Source organism: Colletotrichum costaricense (assembly GCF_030867565.1).
Source record: "Colletotrichum costaricense strain IMI 309622 chromosome Unknown Scaffold_10.1, whole genome shotgun sequence".
Lineage (NCBI taxonomy): Eukaryota > Fungi > Ascomycota > Sordariomycetes > Glomerellales > Glomerellaceae > Colletotrichum > Colletotrichum costaricense.
In genome coordinates, this window is record NW_026848239.1 from 678,742 (window position 1) to 700,826 (window position 22,085).

Below are 22,085 nucleotides of genomic sequence, written 5' to 3' on the forward strand. Positions count from 1 at the left end.
CCGTTTACTAACACTTTGGCAGAACTTTTGCATACATGTGGTGTTGGTTTCACAGAGCAGGTTGAGGATCGAGAGTTTGTCTCAAGTTTGACAACCTCGGATGCGATAGCTGGAATTCTTCGTATCTCTCAATTGAATTTGTAGGCTTCAAAAAGCCATAACAATACACGTAGAAAGGATGAATGTTCCTCTTTTAGAAAACCGCAAAATACTTGGCCGGCCGCAATGTAACCGCCCGCATCTCATATCTCGAAATCTGGATTTGGCAATCAGTAAGCCCACTATCTCTCAACATTTCGCAATCGAACATAGTTCTTGATCGGTTTGTGCGTGACAACATCCCTCCCTTCGTATCCAGATATGGCCTCTGGACACATGAGTATTTCAAAGTTCCACACAATCAAACTGACGAAGATTCGCAGCTCCACGTACGCAAGCCTTCTACCAAAGCAACTTCGTCTGCCTTGGCCAAAGGCAATTTGAGGTCCAGCTGTGGAGTCAAACTCCAATTGACTACCATTGTCTGTTAATGCGCCGCCGAATTGTTCCTTGTTCGTGTTTTGATCATTGTTTGGCGGGCTTCCGGAAGTGAGCCACCGCTCAGGCTTGAAGTTAGCGATGTCCGCGGGATCCCATTCTGATACCCTCCCTTTGTTCTTCACCGCGATTCGACACGTTTCGTTTCGCCTCATCTCATCGATAGCATACGCTGGCTTACGGAGACTTGCGCCCTGTGTGAGACAAAAGATCTGAGTGCCTTTTGGGATGGGATGACCCAGCAGAACGGTATCGCAAAGAGCTTCTCGCTCAACCAGGGGCGCAGTGCCGGCGCAACGAAGAATCTCCTCCATCGTGGCGTCAAGGTAGGAAACTTTGATTTGCATGATTTCCTCTACTGAAGGTGTCCTTGCTTCTCTTGATGCTTCTTGGTATCGTGACTCCATGCAGGTGCGAAGTTTCGACTGAGCCGTCGGGTGGTCTGCTAGCAACTTGAGGCCCCATAGTATGGTCGTGCTGGTTGTATCGTGGCCTCCAGTAAGGATTCCGAATAACTAGTTATCAAGATTAGCGCTATTTGTAGAGATCCCTAAATGTGTATATCTACCTCGTCTCTCATTGTAGGCGAAAGGAAGTCGGGCACCCTCCCGTCATCTTGAGCTATCTTTCTTTCTCTTTGCACCATCAGGTCCACTGCCGACCGCATCCATGTGTCGTTGTTGCTGTTTGCCAGCTGCCTAGACGTCGCCTTATTGAGTTCTCCAACAATGAACTCGTTCTTGAGCCTCATGGTTCGGCTGACCGGTGGGAGCTTTTCTATGATCTTCCACTTGAGGACGGGCCAGGGTGAGCCATGTAAACGTTCAATGGCGATAGTGACATCAAGGATGGTCGATAGGACCTCGTCGCATTCCACAGTAGGAAACTCAATCGGATCGTCAATGGTTCCGGACGCCCGCAGTTCGTTCAATCTTTTGCCATCGAGACCTTGAATAAGATCTGCTACAGGTTTTGTAGCGTTGTGTGGGAAGTCGCCACCAAACGAAAAGGCTGTAACGGCATCCAAAGCTGCGTAGAAGATATCTTCGGACACGTCAAATGGTCTACCGTCAGCTATGCGCGTCTTGTGTCGCCAAAGATCGATCAGATTCGTCACGTTCGAGTAGATGGCTGGTGCCGCGACGTCTTGTAGAAAGGGGGGCGACATGAGATCCTGCAATAGTCGTCGATGCGCTTTCCACTCGTCCCCGAGTTCCAGAGTAATTTGGTGGTTCGGCGTAGGACCTTTGAAAATGTTCTTGATGATTCGTCCGCGATCGAATTCCTTCCGCCGCATGCAGAGATCCTGCATCTCGCGGAAGTCACTCAGTATCACCACGGGTGGCGACATGGGACGAAGGAAGATCTGGCATACTGGCGAGTCGTGCTGGTCCGCCTGACGTTGCAACCAAGTAGCCAGGTCGCCCGTCTTCAAAACCTCGCTGGCGAGCTCTGGTAGGTCACCGAGGATTCGGCCGAGGGCTTTTGGGTTATACGGGATGCCGGGGATAGGCTTCGGCAGGGCTTTCCGATAGAGTCTGTACAAGAGGTAAACGGAAAGTATGCCCGTGAACAGTAGGAAACCATAGGCTTTGCGTGGAGAGATCGTCTCCCTCTTGAGATGAGCCGTGTCAGATGAAGTTACGAAAGGCATTGTGGCTATGGTTCTTCCAGAAGAATGGCTGCACGAACGCCAAAGTGCCAAACCGGCGTGGGAAGAACCGACAGTTTATACGTGACGTCGCGAAAGTCAATTTATCACAGATGGTGATGCCCAAAGAGGCACGCTGTAGTCATTCGGGTTTGAGGGCTCGAACTCCTTATGCAGACTCCCGAAGGAACGCAATTTGTCGGGTCTGGGAGTTACCGCAAACGGCATTCGCTGTGGTGATGGAAAGTTGGTAACTAGAAGCGGTTCCCCACGTGCCATGGAAGCTTCCCACCATTGTGCTACGACGTGGATTCCTAACAAGGTAACTAGCTCATTGCGAGCAGTCTTAGCCGTCAGCTCTATGGGGTGACACTCAGACCACCACCACCACCACTTAACTACTGGAAGTTGAGGGCAATCGACGAATCTGTAGCAACGATGCTTTATGAGCCTCGAGAGTACGGCCACCATAAGCCACGTTACACATGTGCAGCGACAAGAATACGCAAGACAGAGATCGATAACGACTAAATGGCAGGTCGTCTGCATAAGGTTTAGCTATAGTTGGTCCCGATGACCATATGTACTTTGGCCTGATGAATGAGTGAGGCAATAATTATATTGGCGATTATGAATATTGTATGTAAGATGATGTTTAGAATCGTTGCTTGAAAAGGTTGAGCTGTTCAAATGCTAAAATGCCAAGCATGCGGTGAGTGATTGATCTGCTTGTAAGTGCACGTTCACCCCAGAGTTCCACGTACAATCTGGCACCTGAATGCAGGTCAGTTGACGGATGCACATCAGCGACCGAGGGAGTGGCAAGAGTCAATTCCAGGATGGAATAGGTCATCATGGCTTGTTCACAAATCTCCCAAATGGTGTCAGTCAGTATCGGCAACGCAGAATTCGTGTGATCACTTGAGAGGAGACTTCCGGGGATGCAGAGGGGCGAACTGAAGAACTCGGATGAGCATCATCATCAGGTCGAATGATTGGAAAGCAACGGCACTCCAGTAGTATATGGAGCATATTCGGGTCCGATTGGGCATCGCAGCGCTGTTGTTTCTAGCAAGTTCATCCACCCGCGAAAACGAAGTTCAATTCCTCACTCTCGCAACACTTGCCGGAAAGGAGTCGGACAGAAATAGTGATCTATGTCTTTACCAATAGAGTGAGATGTGCTCGACAAAACTGGTAACTGGCGATTTAAGAACCCGAAGAAACTCTGTTCGGTAGAGTTTCGGTGGCGGCGGTGACCACAGGAGCCGAGGGGTTCACCGAGACCGCCGAAAACATGTTCACAAAGGCCTCTCGTCTCTGATAAGCTTTCGCCTTGGAGGTTGCTCCGATAGGTGACCCCCATGTCACTGTCAGAGTTCATTCATGAATCAGTAGGTCGGCTCCGATAAGTCATCATCCGGCCGGTTGTGTCGCCCAAGATTCAAAGTCTGAAGGTTATCAAGTATCGTAAGACTTACATCCATAATTGCAGGGATGCGTATAGTAGAAAAACAGCAATCTTGAGGAATGCGCCGACTCGATCAGATATTCTGGGAGTCTGGAGTTTCCGTCAAGCAGCTCACGGGGCCGAATCACCGTAGCGGCCTAGTCAACCAGTCACTGGATCCGCTACCAATCCAAACACTCCTAATCTACTCATCTTGTCAACCTTTTTCTATATTAAATACGACTGCTAAGCTCTGGAGGAAGACATTCAATGTAACGGGTTACAATCTCGAACTCTTGAGCATGATTGCCAAACGAGTAAGCAGATATCCTAAACATTGCCCACCTGTCAAAAGCTTCAGAGTCATAGGCATACTCTAGAGGTCTCCTCACTGTTACCTAAATGATAGACAAATAACCAGCGCAATCCAATATTTCGCAACTCTTTAATTGAAACCAATACAATTAAGCCGACCGGTTTAGTGCCCAACATCTCCGTGGCCCCCTCCTATCCACATTTGGGCATGATCCACATAGCACTCTGTCCCACTATGAGCATTACTTAGTCCGATATGGTGTAGTGGTCAAGTTGATGCCCTCTCATTCATGATTAGCAATTTGAGAGGATAGGCATAGCCCCGAATTCGATTGTCGGTTTCGGAAACGTGAACATGCGTATTGCGCGGTTTCGCTTTAGATCAGCATTTTGTTCAGAGCTAGCAATCCAGTCTCGTGCACCTTTTGCAAATAGGGACTCGCAATACCCTATTCATTCTTTATCTCTAATCTATTTTCGAGTACTTTTCAAAGCTAATAGAGAGGAGATATCTGGTATTTTAGAAAACGATATCACGATCCTGCCTTCTATAAGACGTAGTCTATTTGGAGTGAATAACTTTAAATATCACTTTCTCCGCCCTTTAATTAATATAAATTAAGCCATCTCCGGCAAAGATTCTCACAAGTTCCCATCAGTTCATCATATATTTCCTCTATACTCATTCACAAGTCTAAAACTCATAATTCCGGCTTTTCCTAAACCTTTACTGGGTTTTGCGCCACCAAGATTGGAACAGATGGCCAGTGCTTATGGCTGTTCCATGTCCTGTACGGTCCACACCTCTAGGCTGCCGGACCGCTGCCTAGCGCGTCCCTGCTTTGCACCCTTGTCAAGCCAGATGAGGATTAGAGGCAAAACCAGCGTACGGAGTCCTACTTCCATCCAAAGAACCAATTCTCTAGACACTCTTCCGACCTCGACGAATCTTGACTTTCGCGATACCTACGCAACTCAAGGAAATACCCAATGAGATCCTCAATATGATCATCGGGCAACTATTCCGACTGAAAAGTCCCAGGGACCCCGCGAATATTCGTGAAGTTCGCAAGCACCTTCTCCCCGCTCGCCTCGTTTGCCGACGATGGAATTCTATTGCGACTGAACACCTGTATCAACCCCTGGAGCTAGCACACACCGGAACCGTCAACGGCGACGAGACTGGGTTTGAAGGCTGGAACAAGACTCTCGATATCGAAGCCGCCAGGAATGCTGCTGAACGCGTCATCATCCAGAGCTGCTCCGAGAAATCAAGGCAATTTGGGGACTGGGAAAACTGGAAGAATGGAGAGTATGATGCTTTCACATCAGCCATTAAACGGATCAAACAGTTGCCAAACATCAGAGCTATCGAACTGCACTTCAGCGAGAAATGCAAAGGCCGGTGGTCCAATCTTCACAACCCGTGGAACGACGTTGAGCCTAGCGAGACCCGACTAGACACACTCAAGGCAGTTTTCGAGGCCATTCGGGAACGTGCAGTTCAGCCTAATACCGAAGTCAGCACAATTCAGTCCTTGACGATTCGTAACCTCCAAAACATCCCGCATCAAGAATTCGTCAACTCTGGTCTTTTCAAAGACGTCGCCAAGGACATCGATCGTCTTCACCTGTTGATTACAGATGAGTATAATGAACACGGCCCAGACCGCGACATATTCATGGAAGAGCGCCTGGAGTTTGAGAGCCATCTGCAGCGACAGTTTCTTCCTTGCTTCGCGGCCAATCTCACCGCTCTGACCTTGAACTTCCACGAGTGTTGGGGCACCATGCCGGGATACTTCGACGGGGCAGGCCTAGTGTTCCCTCGCCTAAAGACGCTGAATCTGGGAAACTTTGTCATCAGCAACAACCGTCATTTTGACTGGGTTCTCTCACAGAAATCGCTTGAAACTTTGCGTCTGGACAGCTGTCATATTGTTTCTCACATTCAGGTTGACACCGAGGAAACCAAGGAGTGGGATCTTCACAGGGAAGATTGGCAGCGTCTGTCCAAAGGCTCGTACGGCATATTTTATGACAATGCCGAACTCTACAGGTTCGATGGCACGTGGGAGTCTACTTTCGATAAGATCCGGAACAACCTTCCCCACCTCAAGGACTTTCGCTTTGATAGGCAGTCTTACAGACTTCACTTTCTCCATCCTACGAGGATCGGCACCGTGCTGCACCCGAGTCGATACATCAACTTCGACGCAGGAACCGGTCCTAGTCCATGGTTGACTTCAGATAGTGAGACTGGTGAGATGTACTTTGGAGATTACGAGTGTTCTATAAACCGTTCCGAAGAAACAAAGCAGGGCGACGCCAGAGCGTTCAGAGATCTTCTCAGTGCCTGCCATGAGAGGCATGAGTAGTGTAAGGTAGAAGTGACGGTGGGGCGATACCTACCTTACATCGTGCTGAATTTAGAGCAGACAACAGATGCAACAAATTGGAAGGATCACATGAAGACTTAAAACTTTCCACAGCGTACCTAGATTGATCTGGGTTACAAGGCTCTAAGTGCTGTCCTTTTCGATCCAAATACACGCTGTTACATATGCAGAAACAAAATTTGCAACATGAATTGCATGCTTGTCACAAACACCACCATCTAGCTTAGCTGTACCAAACAACATTGGCCGGTCCCGATGCCAATGCCAGGTGCGCGACAGCTGCCGCAGTCGTGGATGAGCCAGTAGCGTCGATCTTCCATACTTCTAGGAAGTTAGAGCCGCTGTCCGTAATGGCAAAGTAGTCCTCGCTGAACTTGGCGGGGGAGACGGCATTGGCGGAGCCACCGCTGTTCGTGGTGGGAGTGAGGAACAGCTGCTCGGTAATGGCACCAGTGGTGCTGTCGAGAGAAAAAGCGGAAACGTAGCCCGGAACTCCAACGGTGCGGGAGCGGGTGGCAGCAATGAGGTACTTGGGTGCAGTAGCGCTGGCGTTGCTGCTGGGAATGGAGAACATGACTTCGTCGGCCCAGTAGGACGACGTGTTGGTGTATCCTGAAGAAATGTTACTTATTGGCTCCAGCAATACTTTTTCGTTAGCACATACCTGAGGGCAGGAGAGAGTAGGTGGTGTTGGTGAAAGTCAGCTTGCCGGTAGTCGTGTCGCGCTTGTAAGACGCGATGGAATTGGCCTCCTCATAGACGACATAGACCCAGTTGCCATTGGGGTGCACAGTCAAGTGTCTGGGGTTGGATCCCTCGGCTGCGGCAAGGTACTGAACTTCTGTAACCTCTCCAGTAGTGTTGTCATAGGAGTGTGCCCAGACGGCGTTGCCCATGTCATCGGCGGAGTAGATGAAATCGTTGTTAGGGCTCATCCATGTTCCGTGGACACCTCCGGCGCTGTCATATGTGACATTCGCAGTGGCCTCCTGAAGCACACCAGCGTCATCGACGGTGATGGCCAGGCTTGAGCAGCCACCTCCATAGGGAGTCCCGAAAACAGTGTAGGGAGAGGCAGAGGAAGACGTGATGTAGTTGGCGTTGCTACCTATTCACTGTAAGCAACATGCTAATCTCAAGACATTCCACTTCGGGGGTGCTCACAGTCTGAAGACAAGCTGACGTTGCTGCTGTATGTCAAGCTGAGGTCGTCTGTGATGGCATAGCTCTGAAAGTAGCCAGTCGTACCGACATACAGGTTCTTCAGGCGGGACTATCGTCAAATCGTCAGCATCCGGCCTGGTTGTCGCATTCTCAGGCATTCTTACATCGATGTGAATCCACTTGGAGCCCGAGCTCGCGTCTGTGCTGATATTGTTCTTCAAAGTGAGCGACTCTGTCTGGTCATCGAATTCGACACCGACAATAGTGCTGCCAGAAAAGAAGCCCGAGAAGAAGTAATGACTGTCGGCTAGAGCCGGAGCAGCGGCTGCCGCGAACGAAAGTAATTGGAACGAGCGCATGTTGTTGGGCTTTGGCAGATCTGCAGATGGGATGAACAGGCATGGAAAGGCAACTACAGACGAGACTGGTACTTGGCATATTTAAACGTCAATTTGTAGAAACGCCTTTACAGCTAAGATGACGACTCCCGAAGGCCTCTATCCCGCCGGCGGGAGACTGTCCACATCACGAAGATGCTAAGCCCCATATCAGGGGGCCGTTGCGCGGCTCGATAAAGTATACCAAGCTTTTTGTCATGGGGGACGTATGCCCAGGGGTTAGCAAATACCGCTATGGAGTATGGAGAACAGCAGCCAGTGGCGGTGGAGAAACAACATGGAGTTATGGACAAAGGGTTGACGTTTGGAGCGGTAAAGAAGGCCTCGCGTTCTCTGCAAATGCCAAGAATAGTTTCAGAGTGTGGCTCAATACCAGAGCTGACGAAATTCAAGGGGCCGGTCCTACCGTCCTATGAGCGACTACGCCTATGTTCTGACAGGCGCACGCGTAATCCCGAAAAGTCGGCCAAGCCGTATTCAGTAAAAGTCGGGTCGGGATCTCCATTTTTGATGGGGGAGAAATTCGTCCCGCGGCTAGGCAATGCTTGTTTCAATCTAAGTGCCGCTGGTGGACGAGTCCGGGCTCAATGTTTTCCCTAATTTGTTAGAGTTCATCCTGTGTACTGCCCACATCCCGTGCCACGGCTCTGGTAATAATTGTCCGGCGGGATCCACGGAGCTGACCCCTACAGAAAGCCAGAAGTGCCGACTTTAGATCATCTCCAGAGAACCTGCTAGCTACTCATTCAGGATGTATTCGAACCGATCTAAAGATTGGAAGGGCATTTATGCCGCCTCGTCTCCTGTGATAGTCAAACTCATCTTGAGTAAAAACCTTTTGTCTATTAAATAAGGTCTAAGTGCGACGTGCGGACATTCAGGATATCAACCAAGCCTTTACTTCAGCGTCCCGGCTCTCCTCTTAGTAAAATTACATGTCAATCCCGTATTGATAACAGGCACTTGGCAGCTCAATTTTATTATTCCGATCCCGTTGGAAAGAACTCAAGATCGGCGCACTTCGTTCAGCTCATCCTCTACAGGCTAAATACTGACTCTTTAGTTTCCAGGCCGCCTGGATGAGGAATCCAGGAAATCTTCAGGTGAACAAACGACTAGAATGCTATCATTTCTTTCGGTTTGACTGCAATTCCCAACCGAAAGATTTGAAAAGTCATAATCGAATGTCGGTTCAATAGCTAGCTCGACCATCCACGCTGATGCCTTCGAAAACCTTGAACGAACCAGGCTCTACCGGCTTCAGTAACCATTGATTCAAGGCCACCTGGAATCAACGCGCAAAAAGTGGAATACCCCCGCGGATTGAACGTGACAATCGATATGATACCTCAAAACTTGACATTTTCCCACGTCTCAGGTTAGCAAAGATCGCTACCAAAAGCCTTGCTTGATATAAGTCCCGTAGGATCGGACAGCCTCATTATGTTGGTCGAGGCACACCAACTCTCAATTGTGCATAGCGATTCGTCGAATCAATAAAATGAGCATGCGCGTTGCAATATTTCGGCTAGCAACATGCTGCATAATCATGGATCAAGCAGCAATATTGCATGCAATAAGGTCCATCCGGAGTGAAAGTGCACTTTTGTCAGCCTGGTTTTGGTTTACCCCTGTTATGCAGTGAGCCCGATCCGCCATGCCGCTCGCCATCATCATTGGATTTCTTCTTCTTAAAGTCCAAGATCTGGGTATCCCCAATCCGTTTGATGGCCATGAGCTTCTTGCTAAGCCTTGAACATTTGATAGAGCAATGGAGGAGTGCATGTTCAAAAAGCACTTGGCGAAATGTCGCCATGTCACTGAAGCAACGACTTATCTCACGCTCTACAACTACACAGCAAGTCATTGTACCCATTGATTCGCTTTCTTGCAACAATATCCTGACCGTTCTGGCTTGACTTAGGATCCATCTTTGAACGCGTTAAAAGAAGGAGATTTGACTCTTGACAACTTCAATGACTTTATATACGAGCAGGTGAGACTTTTAACCCCCTTTAATTCTCTGACTACACTTACCAGCCATCATTTTGCTACAAAAAGATTCCTTAGCACTAAGACTATCGAAGGGCGAGTTCCATCCACCGGTCGTAGAAGAAGAAAGCAAACTTTCGAGCAAGCTTCGTTTAATGTCAGGACAGACTTCGAATGGTGAATGCCACAGTGACTGACATTTCGAGATAGCATTCAGAAAGATGCCAAGGATTTGGAAACATTCACACCGCTGAAGATTCCACTGCCACCAGCACATTATCAGCAAATGCTCAAATGCCTACGGCTCCCACTGCACGCCGTCGAATTGACCACCTTTCTTGGGCCTCTCTTCTGGTACAGATATGTTCTTCTTGAAGACGATGATCCTCACCTTCGTAAGCTTTCACCACCTGATACTCATAGCCTCAAAGCTCTGGACTCACTTCGTATTTAGAGATGGTCTTTGGAAAGCATGATAGCCGTAAGAAGACCGGAACCCGCGGCTGGGAACTGATTCTATCATATTCTTTCAAGCGACGCGAGACCACAGGCTTCGTCAAATGGACACCTACCGCCGATATCGTTGAGTGCTTGTCAAATTTGCGAGATTGTGTTCTTGACATATGCCATCCACTTCTCATCCCCAGCATCATCATGTCTGATCTCGTAGCGACATCTGACGAAGTGAAACAACGAGAAGCCCGAACTAGCATTCGACAACTAGAAAAAGCAATCAGTGTCAATGACGATACAACAGGCTTTTACTACTCAAAGGACGGCACCATCGACTTACGCACAGTCGCAAGTGATCTCACAGAACACCACAGAAGAATTCTTCATAGACCACCCAAACTTTACTCCAAGGTCATCGATGCTTTGGAAGCTGCCACAGATTGCTTCTGGGCACATATTGACCCTACTGATAAGACCAAAGCGTTGGATCGGCTCCATGCGACTTTGAAGGACCGTTTTCATTGCCACAGAGTACGACTCGTCGGGTTGGAGAAATACGTTTCCATATCCGTGGAACGCTTGAATATCCAAAGAAGCATGGTCAGAGATATACCTACTCATTATGTACTTTTAGCTAGTAAGGGTCGCGAAACGTTTACTAACGAGAAGTAACTTAGGTTTCTTTCATTACGGCCGAAATTGCACAGAAGGATGCGAAATTGAACCTCAAGATAGCAGGAGATCAGAGAAAGATAGCTCATGCTAGCAAGAGCGATAGTCAGGCAATGAAGGCCCTTTCTCTTCTCGGTGCTGCTTTTCTGCCTGGCACATTCATCGCCTCCATTTTCAGCATGTCATTTTTCGACTTCCAGACTCGTTAGTATCAGCGCCCTTTTAATTGTTTCCGTATTGTTCAAGACTGAGACTTTCATATGATAGAAGCTCATGTTTCGTCCAAGATTTGGATTTACTTCGCGTTTATGGTCCCGTTGACCACGGCAGTCCTTCTTGGTTGGCTCTTCTGGGATCATAAGCGAAGAAGATTGCAACACTTGACAAGGTCATCTTCCAATAACAGCGGCTCTGACACAGAGAAGGCAATCATGTTTGAAATATCCAAGAGAGCGTGAACAGACTCGGCAGTTGTGTTCACTAGCTTCTAAAGGTCGTTATTTTGTTTGCAGGCTGCGAGAAACCTACCCCAGTCCAAAACCATTTGGGAATTTCCGTATCTTTTCGGTCGCATTTGTCCGATTTCTCCAATACAGTCACTCAGAATTTCAAGCTCACAGGTAGTTCACTCTGCGCCTCTCTTTGCGACTGAACATAAACTTCAAGGTCATCATCAATCGAGACCCGGAGCCGAGAGTGGGGCTGGCGGGTGACTTCGGGCCCATACTGAAGTCGGAGCCGAGAAGGCCGGCTGGACTTTGCAAGTAATGAATGGGGTCTTGCGCTGTACATGCCAGCTCGTGCTGCCTCTTCTGGCTGTAGGCATTGAACATTCGTTCACATCGGGACATGCCATAACAGTGGAGACTCGGCGTAGTAGCATAGGGATGTTGCATGACTGGGACGCGCAGCAGTGGCGACGATAATGAAGCAACAGAAGGAATACCTTATTTCATCAAGGTTCCCCGTTACCTGCGAACAGATACGTCGTATCGAATCGAGCTAGTCGCCGAAGCATAAATAGGAATATGGGGGGTTCAGTTACAGAGAAGGAGCTGAGAGTATTGGGATAATCTGCCCATTGTCGGTGGGCTTGTAGGCTTGTTCGATCTTGGCGATGAAGACAGCAGTCTAGCACAGCCACGATGATTGTTGGTATCTCTATTACAGGGTAATTGGTTCGAACCGTGGGTTGACGAAGAGATCAATTGAACTATATGAATTTCTGCGTAGGTGTAAAAAGGAGGTTCCAACCGTAGGTTGGGCAGGCCGCGATAATCGGAAGTAGGGGCCGTAATTGGCCCCTGCCCGGTCGGCCGTACGCCGAGGTCGAATTGGACTTCCAATCCGACAATGATTTCATAACCGCGTATGCTGTCCGAGAGACGAGAGAGATTCGGGCAACCCGATGTAGGGGTAGCGGAATTTTATCTCAATACCTTCAAGTTTCCACAAGGAGTTGTTCTGGCAAGAATCTTTCCTGTTTACCTACAGCGGTTATGAAAGACGGCTGCAAGGATCTATGCGGTCGTCCAATTGGGAGGCCATTCTATGCTCGATTCACCTTGTATTAGGACAAGTGGGCCGTTGCCAAATGCAATACCGAGCGAACTACCGCGCTGATATGTTGGACTAAGCTTGGGTTGGCATATGCTTAAATTCGGAGGTGGGTACGGCCTCGGTCCGTTCTCAACCTCGATGGCACCATCACTATCAGTGGACAAACGATAGAATCACAACTTTGGGCGTGTATCATTCGTCAACAAGAACAGCTACTGCTGCCGCGTCATGCCCATACAGACGTTGCTATGCTCTGCAGATCATGAGCCTCAAGTTGAGTTCCGAACCTCCGAGGACAAGAGCCGAATAGACCGAGGTTTGTTCGTTATTTAATCCAAATACTGCCTGGCTTGAGGGCTGAAAATGCAGTTCAATCACCATTGTCAGTTCCTTGACCTCGAGAAAACGTCTAAACTTGGACACTATGTCGCTTAGCTTTCTCAACAGCACCATGCGCGCTGCCGTCATGACGGGGCCGTATCAAGTTCATATTGATCAGTTCCCAGTGCCACGCATCATCAATACGACTGGCGCAGTAGTTCGGTTCACAACTTCGGCGCTTTGTGGTTCAGACCTGCAGCGTTATCATGGGTTTATAGGAGGGGAGCCACCGTGTGCGCTGCGCCACGAAGCTAGTATGAACCTACTTCTCGAGCAAGAGTATGTCCTACTCAGCCACATGAAAGCTAACAGTTATACAGTGGGATATATTGAGTTCATTGGTAGTGGTGCATCATATTTAGAGGTGGGGCAATATGTCATCATTCCAGATAATGGCGCTACTGGACACATCGATATGGGAGTTGTGACTGGACCTCGCATGGGCCTAGCCTTCGGAGGTCTAAACGGAGGTCTCCAAGGTTTTAACTCAGATTCTCCTCAAAAGTTTTGATTCTTCGTTACTAATGATGCTTGACCAGCTCCTTACGCCCGAGTACCTTTCGCCGACATGGCTCTTATCCCCGTCCCCTTGACCGCCGAGACCACCAACACCAGCATCGAACAAGACTCCCTGACCGTTTCCGATGTCTTCTCCATCGGATGGATTGCTGTCACTAGATCCGGCTTTGAGCCCGGCGACACTGTTGCTGTATTTGGCGCTGGTCGCGTGGGCCTGCTTGCTGCGTACTCCGCCATACTTCGCGGGGCATCTCGGGTGTACAGTGCAGACCATGTCCCCATGAGACATGAGAAGGCCGCATCCATCGGAGCCGTGCCCATCAACTTCATGGACAGTGATCCTGTACAGCAGATTCTCGCATACGAGCCCGGTGGTGTCATCCGAGCCGCCGACGCCGTCGGTATGGAAGCCATCACTGCCAACGGTACAATGCAGCAAAACATCGTGCTGAATCAGATGGTCGAACTCGTCGCTTCAGGGGGCGAAATTGGCCAGATTGGAATCTACCTGGCCCAACCAAACACTGGTTTGGCTCCGAATGCAGAGAGAATCATGCCGGAAGTCTCGTTTCCCTCGCCCAGTTCTTTTCGAAGGGTATCAGATACGAAGGTGGTATGGCAGATCCCGAGACTGTTGCTGGGGAGCTCGTCAACTTGATTTCCAGAGGTATTTCGTGGCTAGCGCATCTATCGACATTGAGGAAGTACCTACGTACTATGAGCGATTGAGCAATCAACAGGAGCTCAAGGTATTCATCAAGTTCCCTTGAATAATGAACTCGATGACCGACTAGCCTGTTTAAATCGGCTGAGTGCATCTGCAGAATATCCAAGCACCCTTTCTGGTACTTGGAGTCACGGGTTGTATCCATCCTCGCGACATGTAGACTCAAAGAGTTTACTTGCGAGGAGTCGACGGGCTTTGCGGAAGCCCAAATTTCAAGAGCACGGTATATCTGACTAGACTTGGCTCTCACTAAATTTCAACTCCTTGTACATATTACGTAGTTGGAATAACTTGAGGCTGGCTGCCTGTTCTCATCAAGACTTGTCCATGACCAGATCCAAAATCGTAAGATTTGGCCCAGTCCATCTCTTCCCTTTGATGAACCATAGACCTACTGCAACCAGCAGGACGAAGACCATGACTGGTCCGCAATAATTCATGTTCTCTGCAGTTACAGGAATCGTCGAAGGGAAAGGTAGGAATACAATGACATAAAGGGTGTAGATCAAGGCAAACGAGTTGATATAAAGACCGAACCGACCAAGGTTCCACTCTCCTAGTTCAACACCTCCTTTGGATGAGAAGCGAGCGTACAACATGCTGCTGATTGCGATCGCATAGCTGAGGTAGAGAGCCATGGATGAGAGGGAAGTGATAGCGCCGAAAGCAACGTAACTCGAACTTCCAATGTTGAGAAGACAAAGAGCACAAACAATGAACACCGTGACGATAATGGCGCGAATCGGTACGCGGTGCTTTGGGTGGACGTATGCCAGATAAGCAGGCATGCCTCCGTCCCTGGACCAGGCCCAAGTGAGACGGGATACCGATGCGATGTTGGCCAAGTTGACGCTAAACGAGACGACGAAGAGGCCGGTGATCATGGCCGTCGTGGCGCCCTTGGAGCCGGTAATGCTGAGAAGAATGGTGAGAATTGGACTAGCCGAGTTGAGGGCGTCGTCGATTGAGCCCATTGAGACGAGAATGACGCAGACCATGATGAATCCAAGGCATCCGTTCATAAAGATGGACCAGAACATAGCACGAGGTACCGCAGACTTGGCCTTTCGGGTTTCCTCGCTCATGTGAATGGCACTGTCGAAACCTGGACAGATTGTTAGCCAAAACGTTGGATTATCTTTGGATGATTGGCTCATACCGGTGAAACTCCAAACACAAGTCAACATGCCGAGATTCCAAGCAATGAAGTTATCCGTCCATCCAGACGCAATGTTGGTTTCCAAGAAGAAGCTACTCGAGTGTCGAGTCCCCATCACGGCCAAAACCACGACAAAGACGACGAACAAGCAGACATGAAGAACTCCAGCCACAAGCTCAACCCACGGGATCACTCTAAAGCAGTACGTGTTCATCAAACCCTGAATAACGCACATAGCGATGACGAGCACCGAGGTGTGCCAACCTCCCGGCACATAGTTGGGGTGATTCAGCTCAATCATAGACTCCAGGAGAATGATGGTGACGTTCGCAATGCCAGCAAGGAGCGACACATAACCAAACCACGTCGACCATCCCTGGATCCAGGTAGCGAAGCGCTTGACGCGTGCGGGGGCGAGGTGGAACGTCCAGTGGTACTGGGCACCGGCGACAGGTTGGATTGAGGCCATCTCGCCCAACGAAGCGGCTTGTGCGATGGCTCCGCAAAACACTATGACGAAGCTGAAGATGAATGTTTGAGGACCGCCGTTGTAGAGTGCAAAGTACATGTTTCTTGGGATGGAGTCAGACCAAGCACGGCCATGAATCTTTAGAGCGGATCGACAGTATACTTACGTGCACATGCCTTCCCATAAGGCCATGTAGGTCAACGAAAATGCGAAGAGCTGGGAGAAGGAGAACACTCTCCGCGTCCGTGTCTGGTTGTAGACTTCGGATCCATGTTTTGACTCGTTTGCGTCAATCTGACTGGCGTTTTTGGCGGCGGGCTGCAGCTCGATTGCTTCTGCGGGAGCCATGACGAGATGCTCGAGAGACCAATTGAGGCAGTAATAGAAGGGAAGTCAACAACAAGAAAGCGTTCTGAGTTTTCTTGATGTAAAAATGAGGATGAATGATATGCTTTCGATCCGCGGCACATGTAAAAGTCTCTTCAAGGAGTCGAGTTGGGGAAGATTAAAAGAGCCGGGCAGCACCTCCACAGCCTTGGTCAAATGCTGCACCATATGCACATAAATATCAGCAGGTGTAGCCACAGACGAGAGAGATGTGAGACAATGACCCCAGTAGCCGCAGTAAGCTTGCAGATGGATGGGCGACTCTGAACCTAGGGAATGATTGGCGAAGGGAGTATCCGGATCATCTCCTTTGATGCAGCTACGGCTGGCGGTTGGAAATCAGTACCAACGAGGATTTAATCAAAAATTCGGACTAGGTTCCGCTGAATATGCATGTTGAAGCAAACACTGCTTCCTCGATGGGAACTATTACCGACCAACAGGTGGCCTCCGCGGTGGGTTCGAGCCGGGGTTCCTGCATGCCGGGAGGGGTTCGACCACACGGACTCTACCCGTACCGTTCCCGGAGCTACTTGGCATCACCGGACCCTCCAAACTTTGCAGTTGGATCGATCACATATGGTCTCTGCCGGTCAGATTCCGTTGTGGTCATCACTTCGTTAGGCGTGGGCTGAAGAATACCCGGGTACCAGGGTTACGCTGCTTTGCGCCCATGTATTCGTCACTTCTCCGTGCGATCTCCCAGCGCGACTCAGGGTGAGGGAATCGATATCCAAGGTACCTGCAAATATTCTGACTCCGATCCTAGGTGAATCTGGTCCGGATGTCTGAGCTCCTCTGCAGAGAATGTAATCCGACTCATTGATCGATCTCACAACGATGGTCTGGATGCTTGCATGTGGCTGGGGTTTAGGGACTGCTGTCTTCTGAGAGGCATGTGTCCGAGCCAATGAACCAGTGAACACTAATTGGGCATAATCAAGTTGGAGAGCAAACTTTGCCAGGTTACGCGCGGAAGCTTACTACTTTACGTGCCATTTCAAAAAGTACGCACTAGAGTCTGGATACGGACACATGAAGTGTGATGTTTCCAACAGTCCCAACGAAGCCTGCCATGTTGATCTTAAGGACCAGACTCAAGATGAGTTCAATTTAACTGCTCGACATCTTATTTGGTCTTTTGACTCCACATCATATGTACCACGAAACTTCTCGTCACATCAGATGTTGGCCCACAGGCAAACTTCGCTTCCATCCTTGCAACACGTAACAGAACCACAGTGGAATTTTCACCACGCGTACACAGAGAGGGTTTCTTGAGAACCCGACAGAAGGACTCGAACTATGTAATAATCTCAAAGATTTGGTAGGCAGTCTGTCACCCTTCTTACGCACGAAAGAGAAGGCTCCGTCATGTGGGACTCCCAGGCACATGTATTACCTATACTTAGCAAGTGTACATGTATGATTAACTCATTGAAGACACGACGGAGTTCACACACTAGCATGCTTGAGCCGAGCAACCCTACTTTAGATTCTGTGTTGGTTGATTTGCTCGATACATGGCACGGAGCTGCTGTGTAGATCTTCGCAAACTACTCCGGATTCTGACCAGAACGCCGGGCTGTTGGATCGATGATGAATTGCCCACACAATTACCATGGGCCTGTCCTGCCCCCCCTCCCCCCTTCGTAGCTCAAGGTGCTTATTGATTACAAAGTTCAAACACTCTGCAACCCCATCAAGGAAACAGTAAAACCACGAGGAGGAGGCTCAACTAAATCCTTTTAGCGAAGATCATGTCAATGGACCAGCCGAGTATGGCAGTCGACATTCAACCAGATCCCCCATTCTACGCATTGACGGAAGACGATCAAGCTGCGCTAGTCGTTGTTGCCTCGCTCATCTTCCTCGTTTACGCCATCGTCGGAATATCTTTGAAGCTTATCATTCGTCTCAACATCACCTCTTTGAAGAGCCACGATGTAATACTATTAGTCGCGACCGGATTACTTCTCTCACAGACAGTCTGCATCATCATTGCTTGCAACCACGGACTAGGCCATCATCAAGATATAGTAGAGCCTCATGATCTCGAGGCATTTCACAAGGTATGCAGTCATATAGCAAGAGCAGGAGTAGAGACGAAATTGACCAAAAGTCATAGTTCTTCTACGCTTCCTCCATACTCGCGATTGCGATTGTCGCTAGCACGAAGATTTCGCTATGCCTCCTCATTCACTCCATCAATAATCACGGACGACTGAATCTTGCAAACAAAGTACTCTTCGGTGCCATCGTTGCTTGGGGCATCTCTGGAATAACGATGACGGCCTTTCAATGCTCCCTACCGCAGCCGTGGCTTGCCACTGCTAGTAAGAAGTGCCCAGGCCGAGAGGGTATTTTCCTCTACAACGGCGTGATGGACATCTTTACGGATGTTTGTCTATGTCTGCTTCCCGTCGCTATGATGTGGAAAGTGCAGACTGCGTTGAAGAGAAAGGCAATGGTTGTTGCCCTTTTCACCACGCGCATCATGTAAGTTGCTCCGATATTTCAATTCAGCGATGTATCAGTTGACAAATCTTTCGCACAGCATTCCTATAATCACGATTCCGAGACTGATTCACACACATATCATGGTAACAGACTACACTGACACGACATGGAACGCTGTACATCACATCATATGGTTACAAGTCTCACTAGGCATGTCAATCCTCACAGCATGCATCCCAAGTCTGAAGGGAGTCATCGACAGCCTCCTCGGGTCCACCTCCGTGGCCGCCATTCAGGCACCTTACCATTTGTCCTCGTCAGGCAAAGACGGCGGTAGGCTTCAACCAACGACTTGGCCGATCGGCAGCGGGTCCAACACGAGACCGGGGTCTCATCTGGCGAGCGGCGCAGGAGATTCGAGGATCGCGAGGGCTGGTTTGGCTAGAGTACCCGAGTGGTCGATCGGATGCAAGGTTCACGGTTATGCAGAGAACGTAGCTTCCGGTCGCAGCGAGAGTGTGAGGAAATTGACTGAAGATGGAGAATTTGGGGCGTCTTCTGATGAGAGGCGGAGATCGAGCTCACAAGAGGGGTCCATGAAGTCTGCTGAGGCTGACTTGCGATTGTAAATTGAGATCATCTGATTTATTTGCATAAGTTACAAGAACTATGTTAATTGAGCTCTTGGGGGAAATCATCTCGGTTTCGAATCACAGCTCTGTGTATTCGGATAGTCTTCGGAGAGAAAAAGCATTTGTGACTCATCTCACTAGATTTGGAGATAGAATCAGCCATGAGTGGGCTTGGCAAGACAAAATCTCACAACTCTCTGGTCCTGCCTGTACAAATCCAATCAGATGAGTCAAATATGACCTGCAAGACGCTGAAGATCTGCGACAAATCGTTCTGATTCATTCGCGTACACGAGCACGGGAACTTTGATGCGAGCGAGTGGGCGAATGAGATCTCACACCAGTAACCCGAGGTGGCGCGATCCTACATACTATGTAGTGCTGTGGGTTCGGGGATCCGGAGTAGTGGAGATGTATCCACCAGATTGATCCGCTTAGAGTACGTACAGTATCCGGAGTCGACGGGAATCGGAATGCATTGCCGGCGTGAAAACTTTCTCTTCTTGTTGCAGTCGCACGGACAGTTGTGTAAGCTGGCAGGGCTGTGTTCCTGGCCATTTCCATCCCTTATTAACTCTCGCATTCGCGGTGCAGAACGGCCCGATCCCAATACGCGTTTGACACCACCCAATCCAGACGGAGAAAGTAAAGGAAAAAGAAGACAAAGGCAGACAACCATCCTGGAAGAACACACAGACTCCCTCTGATGCACCTCAGCTTTGGGCTAATCAAAGCAAACCTTACGGGAACCTAAAATCCTCAGCTGGGCCCCTGGCTGCTACCTTGAAGACTTAATTGAAAACCCAACACCTGCCACCTCACCTTTTTTCCGCCCTACCCTTCCCGTGTCATCTCACACCCTCGTTCGGCGACCGAAAGTAGAGCCGTCCCCCCCGCCATGGACCCCCGCGACCGAGACGACCGCACCGGCGAGACCACGCCGCTGCTGTCGGATCAGCCGCATCACAAGCCGGACATTGAACCGGCGGGTAGCGGTGGTTGGCTGTCGGAAGCATGGCTCCTCTGTCGATACTCATTACCGCTCATCGCCACCTATCTGCTACAATACTCGTTCACCGTCATCACAACATTCGTGGCTGGCCACCTCAGCGCCGATGACCTCGCCGCCGCTAGCATTGGTCTGACGACCATGAACATCATCGGCCTAGCTATCTACGAGGGCATGGCTACCGCCCTGGATACCCTCTGCGCCCAGGCCCACGGCTCTGGTCGCCTTACCGCCGTTGGCCTACATGTCCAACGCATGCTCATTCTCATGGCCCTCGCTACCGTCCCCATTGGGCTCTTCTGGGTCTTTTCGCCATCGGTTCTCTCCCTTTTCGTCAAGCAGCACCACTTGGCCGTCAAGGCCGGCACGTTCCTCCGTGTCAGTTTGATCGGCATGCCCGGCTACGCCGCCTTCGAAGCCCTCAAGAGGTTCCTCCAGGCCCAGGGCGATTTCAAGAGCGCCATGGTCGTCCTCATTATCTGCGCCCCCATCAACGCCCTTCTCAGTTGGCTGTTCGCTTTCAAGCTGAACATGGGCCTGGAAGGCGCTGCCCTGGGCCAGGCTCTGGCCAATGACCTGCGTCCCATCCTTCTGCTCATCTACATCGTCGTCTGGGGCCAGTGGTCGCACCAGTGCTGGGGTGGATTCTCTCGCAAGGCCTTCACTGAGTGGAGCGTGCCGGTGCGACTCTCCATCGCCGGATCGGCTGTCAACCTGGGCGAGTGGGCTGCCTTTGAAATCTTGACGCTCAGCACATCCTACCTGAGCACCGAGCATCTTGCCGCACAAACTATCTTGACGACCATCTCCGTCGTCATGTGGCACATCCCCTTCTCCATCTCGGTTGCCATCAGCACCCGCATCGGTCACTTGATCGGCGGCGGGCTCGTAGCGACCGCTCGGCGAGCCACAACCGTATACGCCATCGTCTTTACCGTCGTCGGTATCCTGGACGCCATTCTAATCTTCCTATTCCGCCACCAGCTCGCCCTTGTATTCTCTGAGGACGCCGAGGTCCAAAGGCTCACGTCCGACTCCATGCTTGCGGTTGCGGCTTTCCAGCTCATCGACTCCATCATCAGCGGATGCAACGGCGTGCTGCGGGGTCTCGGCCGGCAGGCGGTCGCGGCTTTTGTCGTATTTGCCGTGAACTATCTGGCTGCAGTACCGCTCGCGGTCTGGCTCGAGCTGGGATCACCAGGCCTAGAGCTGGATGGTGCCTGGATAGGCCTTGGTGGCGGCATGGTTGTCATCGCCATTATCGAGTGCATTTACATGAAGGTGATCCGATGGCAAGACTGTGTCGAAAGTGTGAGAGATAGAGAAGGCATGTAATGGATTCATTCCAATTCAACAAAAAGCGGACTAGCATAAAAATACCATAGACAAGTTGATTAGACTTTATTATTCTCACGATACCTCGGCCCCCCAACTGTAAGGAAACTTCATCTTGACCGCACCGCTATCCCTAGTTCCCTCTTGAGTGCGCCGCTAAAGAACACTATTTCGGTGACGTATGCAGCATGACAGCATTTGACATATGGTGGTGTTGAGACGGAGTCGCGTAAAAGAGAGACCACCTGGCAGGGGCCACCTCAGCCCCTTTTCAGTGGGTCTTTGCCTTATGTCAGCGAGACTCCATTAGAACAGTGCGATGCACAGTCTTCGCATCCAACCGTCGGCATGTTGAATGGACGACTTGCACCTTCACGTCTGCAACTATCTACACCCTGAAAGCACAACCTCAAACA

General features: G+C 50.0%; 8 protein-coding genes across 8 annotated transcripts; 5 read left to right on the plus strand and 3 right to left on the minus strand.

The window, feature by feature from the left end:
* Positions 1-281: 281 nt before the first annotated feature.
* Positions 282-2,191, minus strand: CCOS01_09825 (cytochrome P450; the record flags this gene model as incomplete). Its single annotated transcript, XM_060457982.1, has 2 exons — positions 282-1,052; positions 1,106-2,191. The coding sequence occupies 2 exons, from the start codon at positions 2,189-2,191 to the stop codon at positions 282-284; spliced, it is 1,857 nt and encodes a 618-aa protein (XP_060311147.1).
* A 2,766-nt stretch (positions 2,192-4,957) lies between these two features.
* On the plus strand, positions 4,958-6,331 carry CCOS01_09826 (uncharacterized protein; the record flags this gene model as incomplete). Its single annotated transcript, XM_060457983.1, has 1 exon — positions 4,958-6,331. One exon carries the CDS (start codon positions 4,958-4,960, stop codon positions 6,329-6,331), a length of 1,374 nt encoding a protein of 457 aa, XP_060311148.1.
* Positions 6,332-6,575: 244 nt separating this feature from the next.
* Positions 6,576-7,875, minus strand: CCOS01_09827 (uncharacterized protein; the record flags this gene model as incomplete). The annotated part of the gene is made up of 4 exons (XM_060457984.1): positions 6,576-6,964; positions 7,017-7,460; positions 7,517-7,625; positions 7,681-7,875. The coding sequence occupies 4 exons, from the start codon at positions 7,873-7,875 to the stop codon at positions 6,576-6,578; spliced, it is 1,137 nt and encodes a 378-aa protein (XP_060311149.1).
* Positions 7,876-9,685: 1,810 nt separating this feature from the next.
* On the plus strand, positions 9,686-11,489 carry CCOS01_09828 (uncharacterized protein; the record flags this gene model as incomplete). The annotated part of the gene is made up of 6 exons (XM_060457985.1): positions 9,686-9,782; positions 9,955-10,063; positions 10,117-10,301; positions 10,361-10,959; positions 11,037-11,235; positions 11,299-11,489. 6 exons carry the CDS (start codon positions 9,686-9,688, stop codon positions 11,487-11,489), a joined length of 1,380 nt encoding a protein of 459 aa, XP_060311150.1.
* Positions 11,490-13,015: 1,526 nt separating this feature from the next.
* On the plus strand, positions 13,016-14,149 carry CCOS01_09829 (alcohol dehydrogenase GroES-like domain-containing protein; the record flags this gene model as incomplete). The annotated part of the gene is made up of 2 exons (XM_060457986.1): positions 13,016-13,451; positions 13,512-14,149. The coding sequence occupies 2 exons, from the start codon at positions 13,016-13,018 to the stop codon at positions 14,147-14,149; spliced, it is 1,074 nt and encodes a 357-aa protein (XP_060311151.1).
* A 383-nt stretch (positions 14,150-14,532) lies between these two features.
* Positions 14,533-16,194, minus strand: CCOS01_09830 (uncharacterized protein; the record flags this gene model as incomplete). Its single annotated transcript, XM_060457987.1, has 3 exons — positions 14,533-15,323; positions 15,378-15,949; positions 16,013-16,194. The coding sequence occupies 3 exons, from the start codon at positions 16,192-16,194 to the stop codon at positions 14,533-14,535; spliced, it is 1,545 nt and encodes a 514-aa protein (XP_060311152.1).
* A 1,799-nt stretch (positions 16,195-17,993) lies between these two features.
* Positions 17,994-19,322, plus strand: CCOS01_09831 (uncharacterized protein; the record flags this gene model as incomplete). The annotated part of the gene is made up of 3 exons (XM_060457988.1): positions 17,994-18,305; positions 18,362-18,732; positions 18,791-19,322. 3 exons carry the CDS (start codon positions 17,994-17,996, stop codon positions 19,320-19,322), a joined length of 1,215 nt encoding a protein of 404 aa, XP_060311153.1.
* Positions 19,323-20,223: 901 nt separating this feature from the next.
* On the plus strand, positions 20,224-21,669 carry CCOS01_09832 (MATE efflux family protein; the record flags this gene model as incomplete). The annotated part of the gene is made up of 1 exon (XM_060457989.1): positions 20,224-21,669. The coding sequence occupies one exon, from the start codon at positions 20,224-20,226 to the stop codon at positions 21,667-21,669; it is 1,446 nt and encodes a 481-aa protein (XP_060311154.1).
* Between the last annotated feature and the right edge of the window lie 416 nt (positions 21,670-22,085).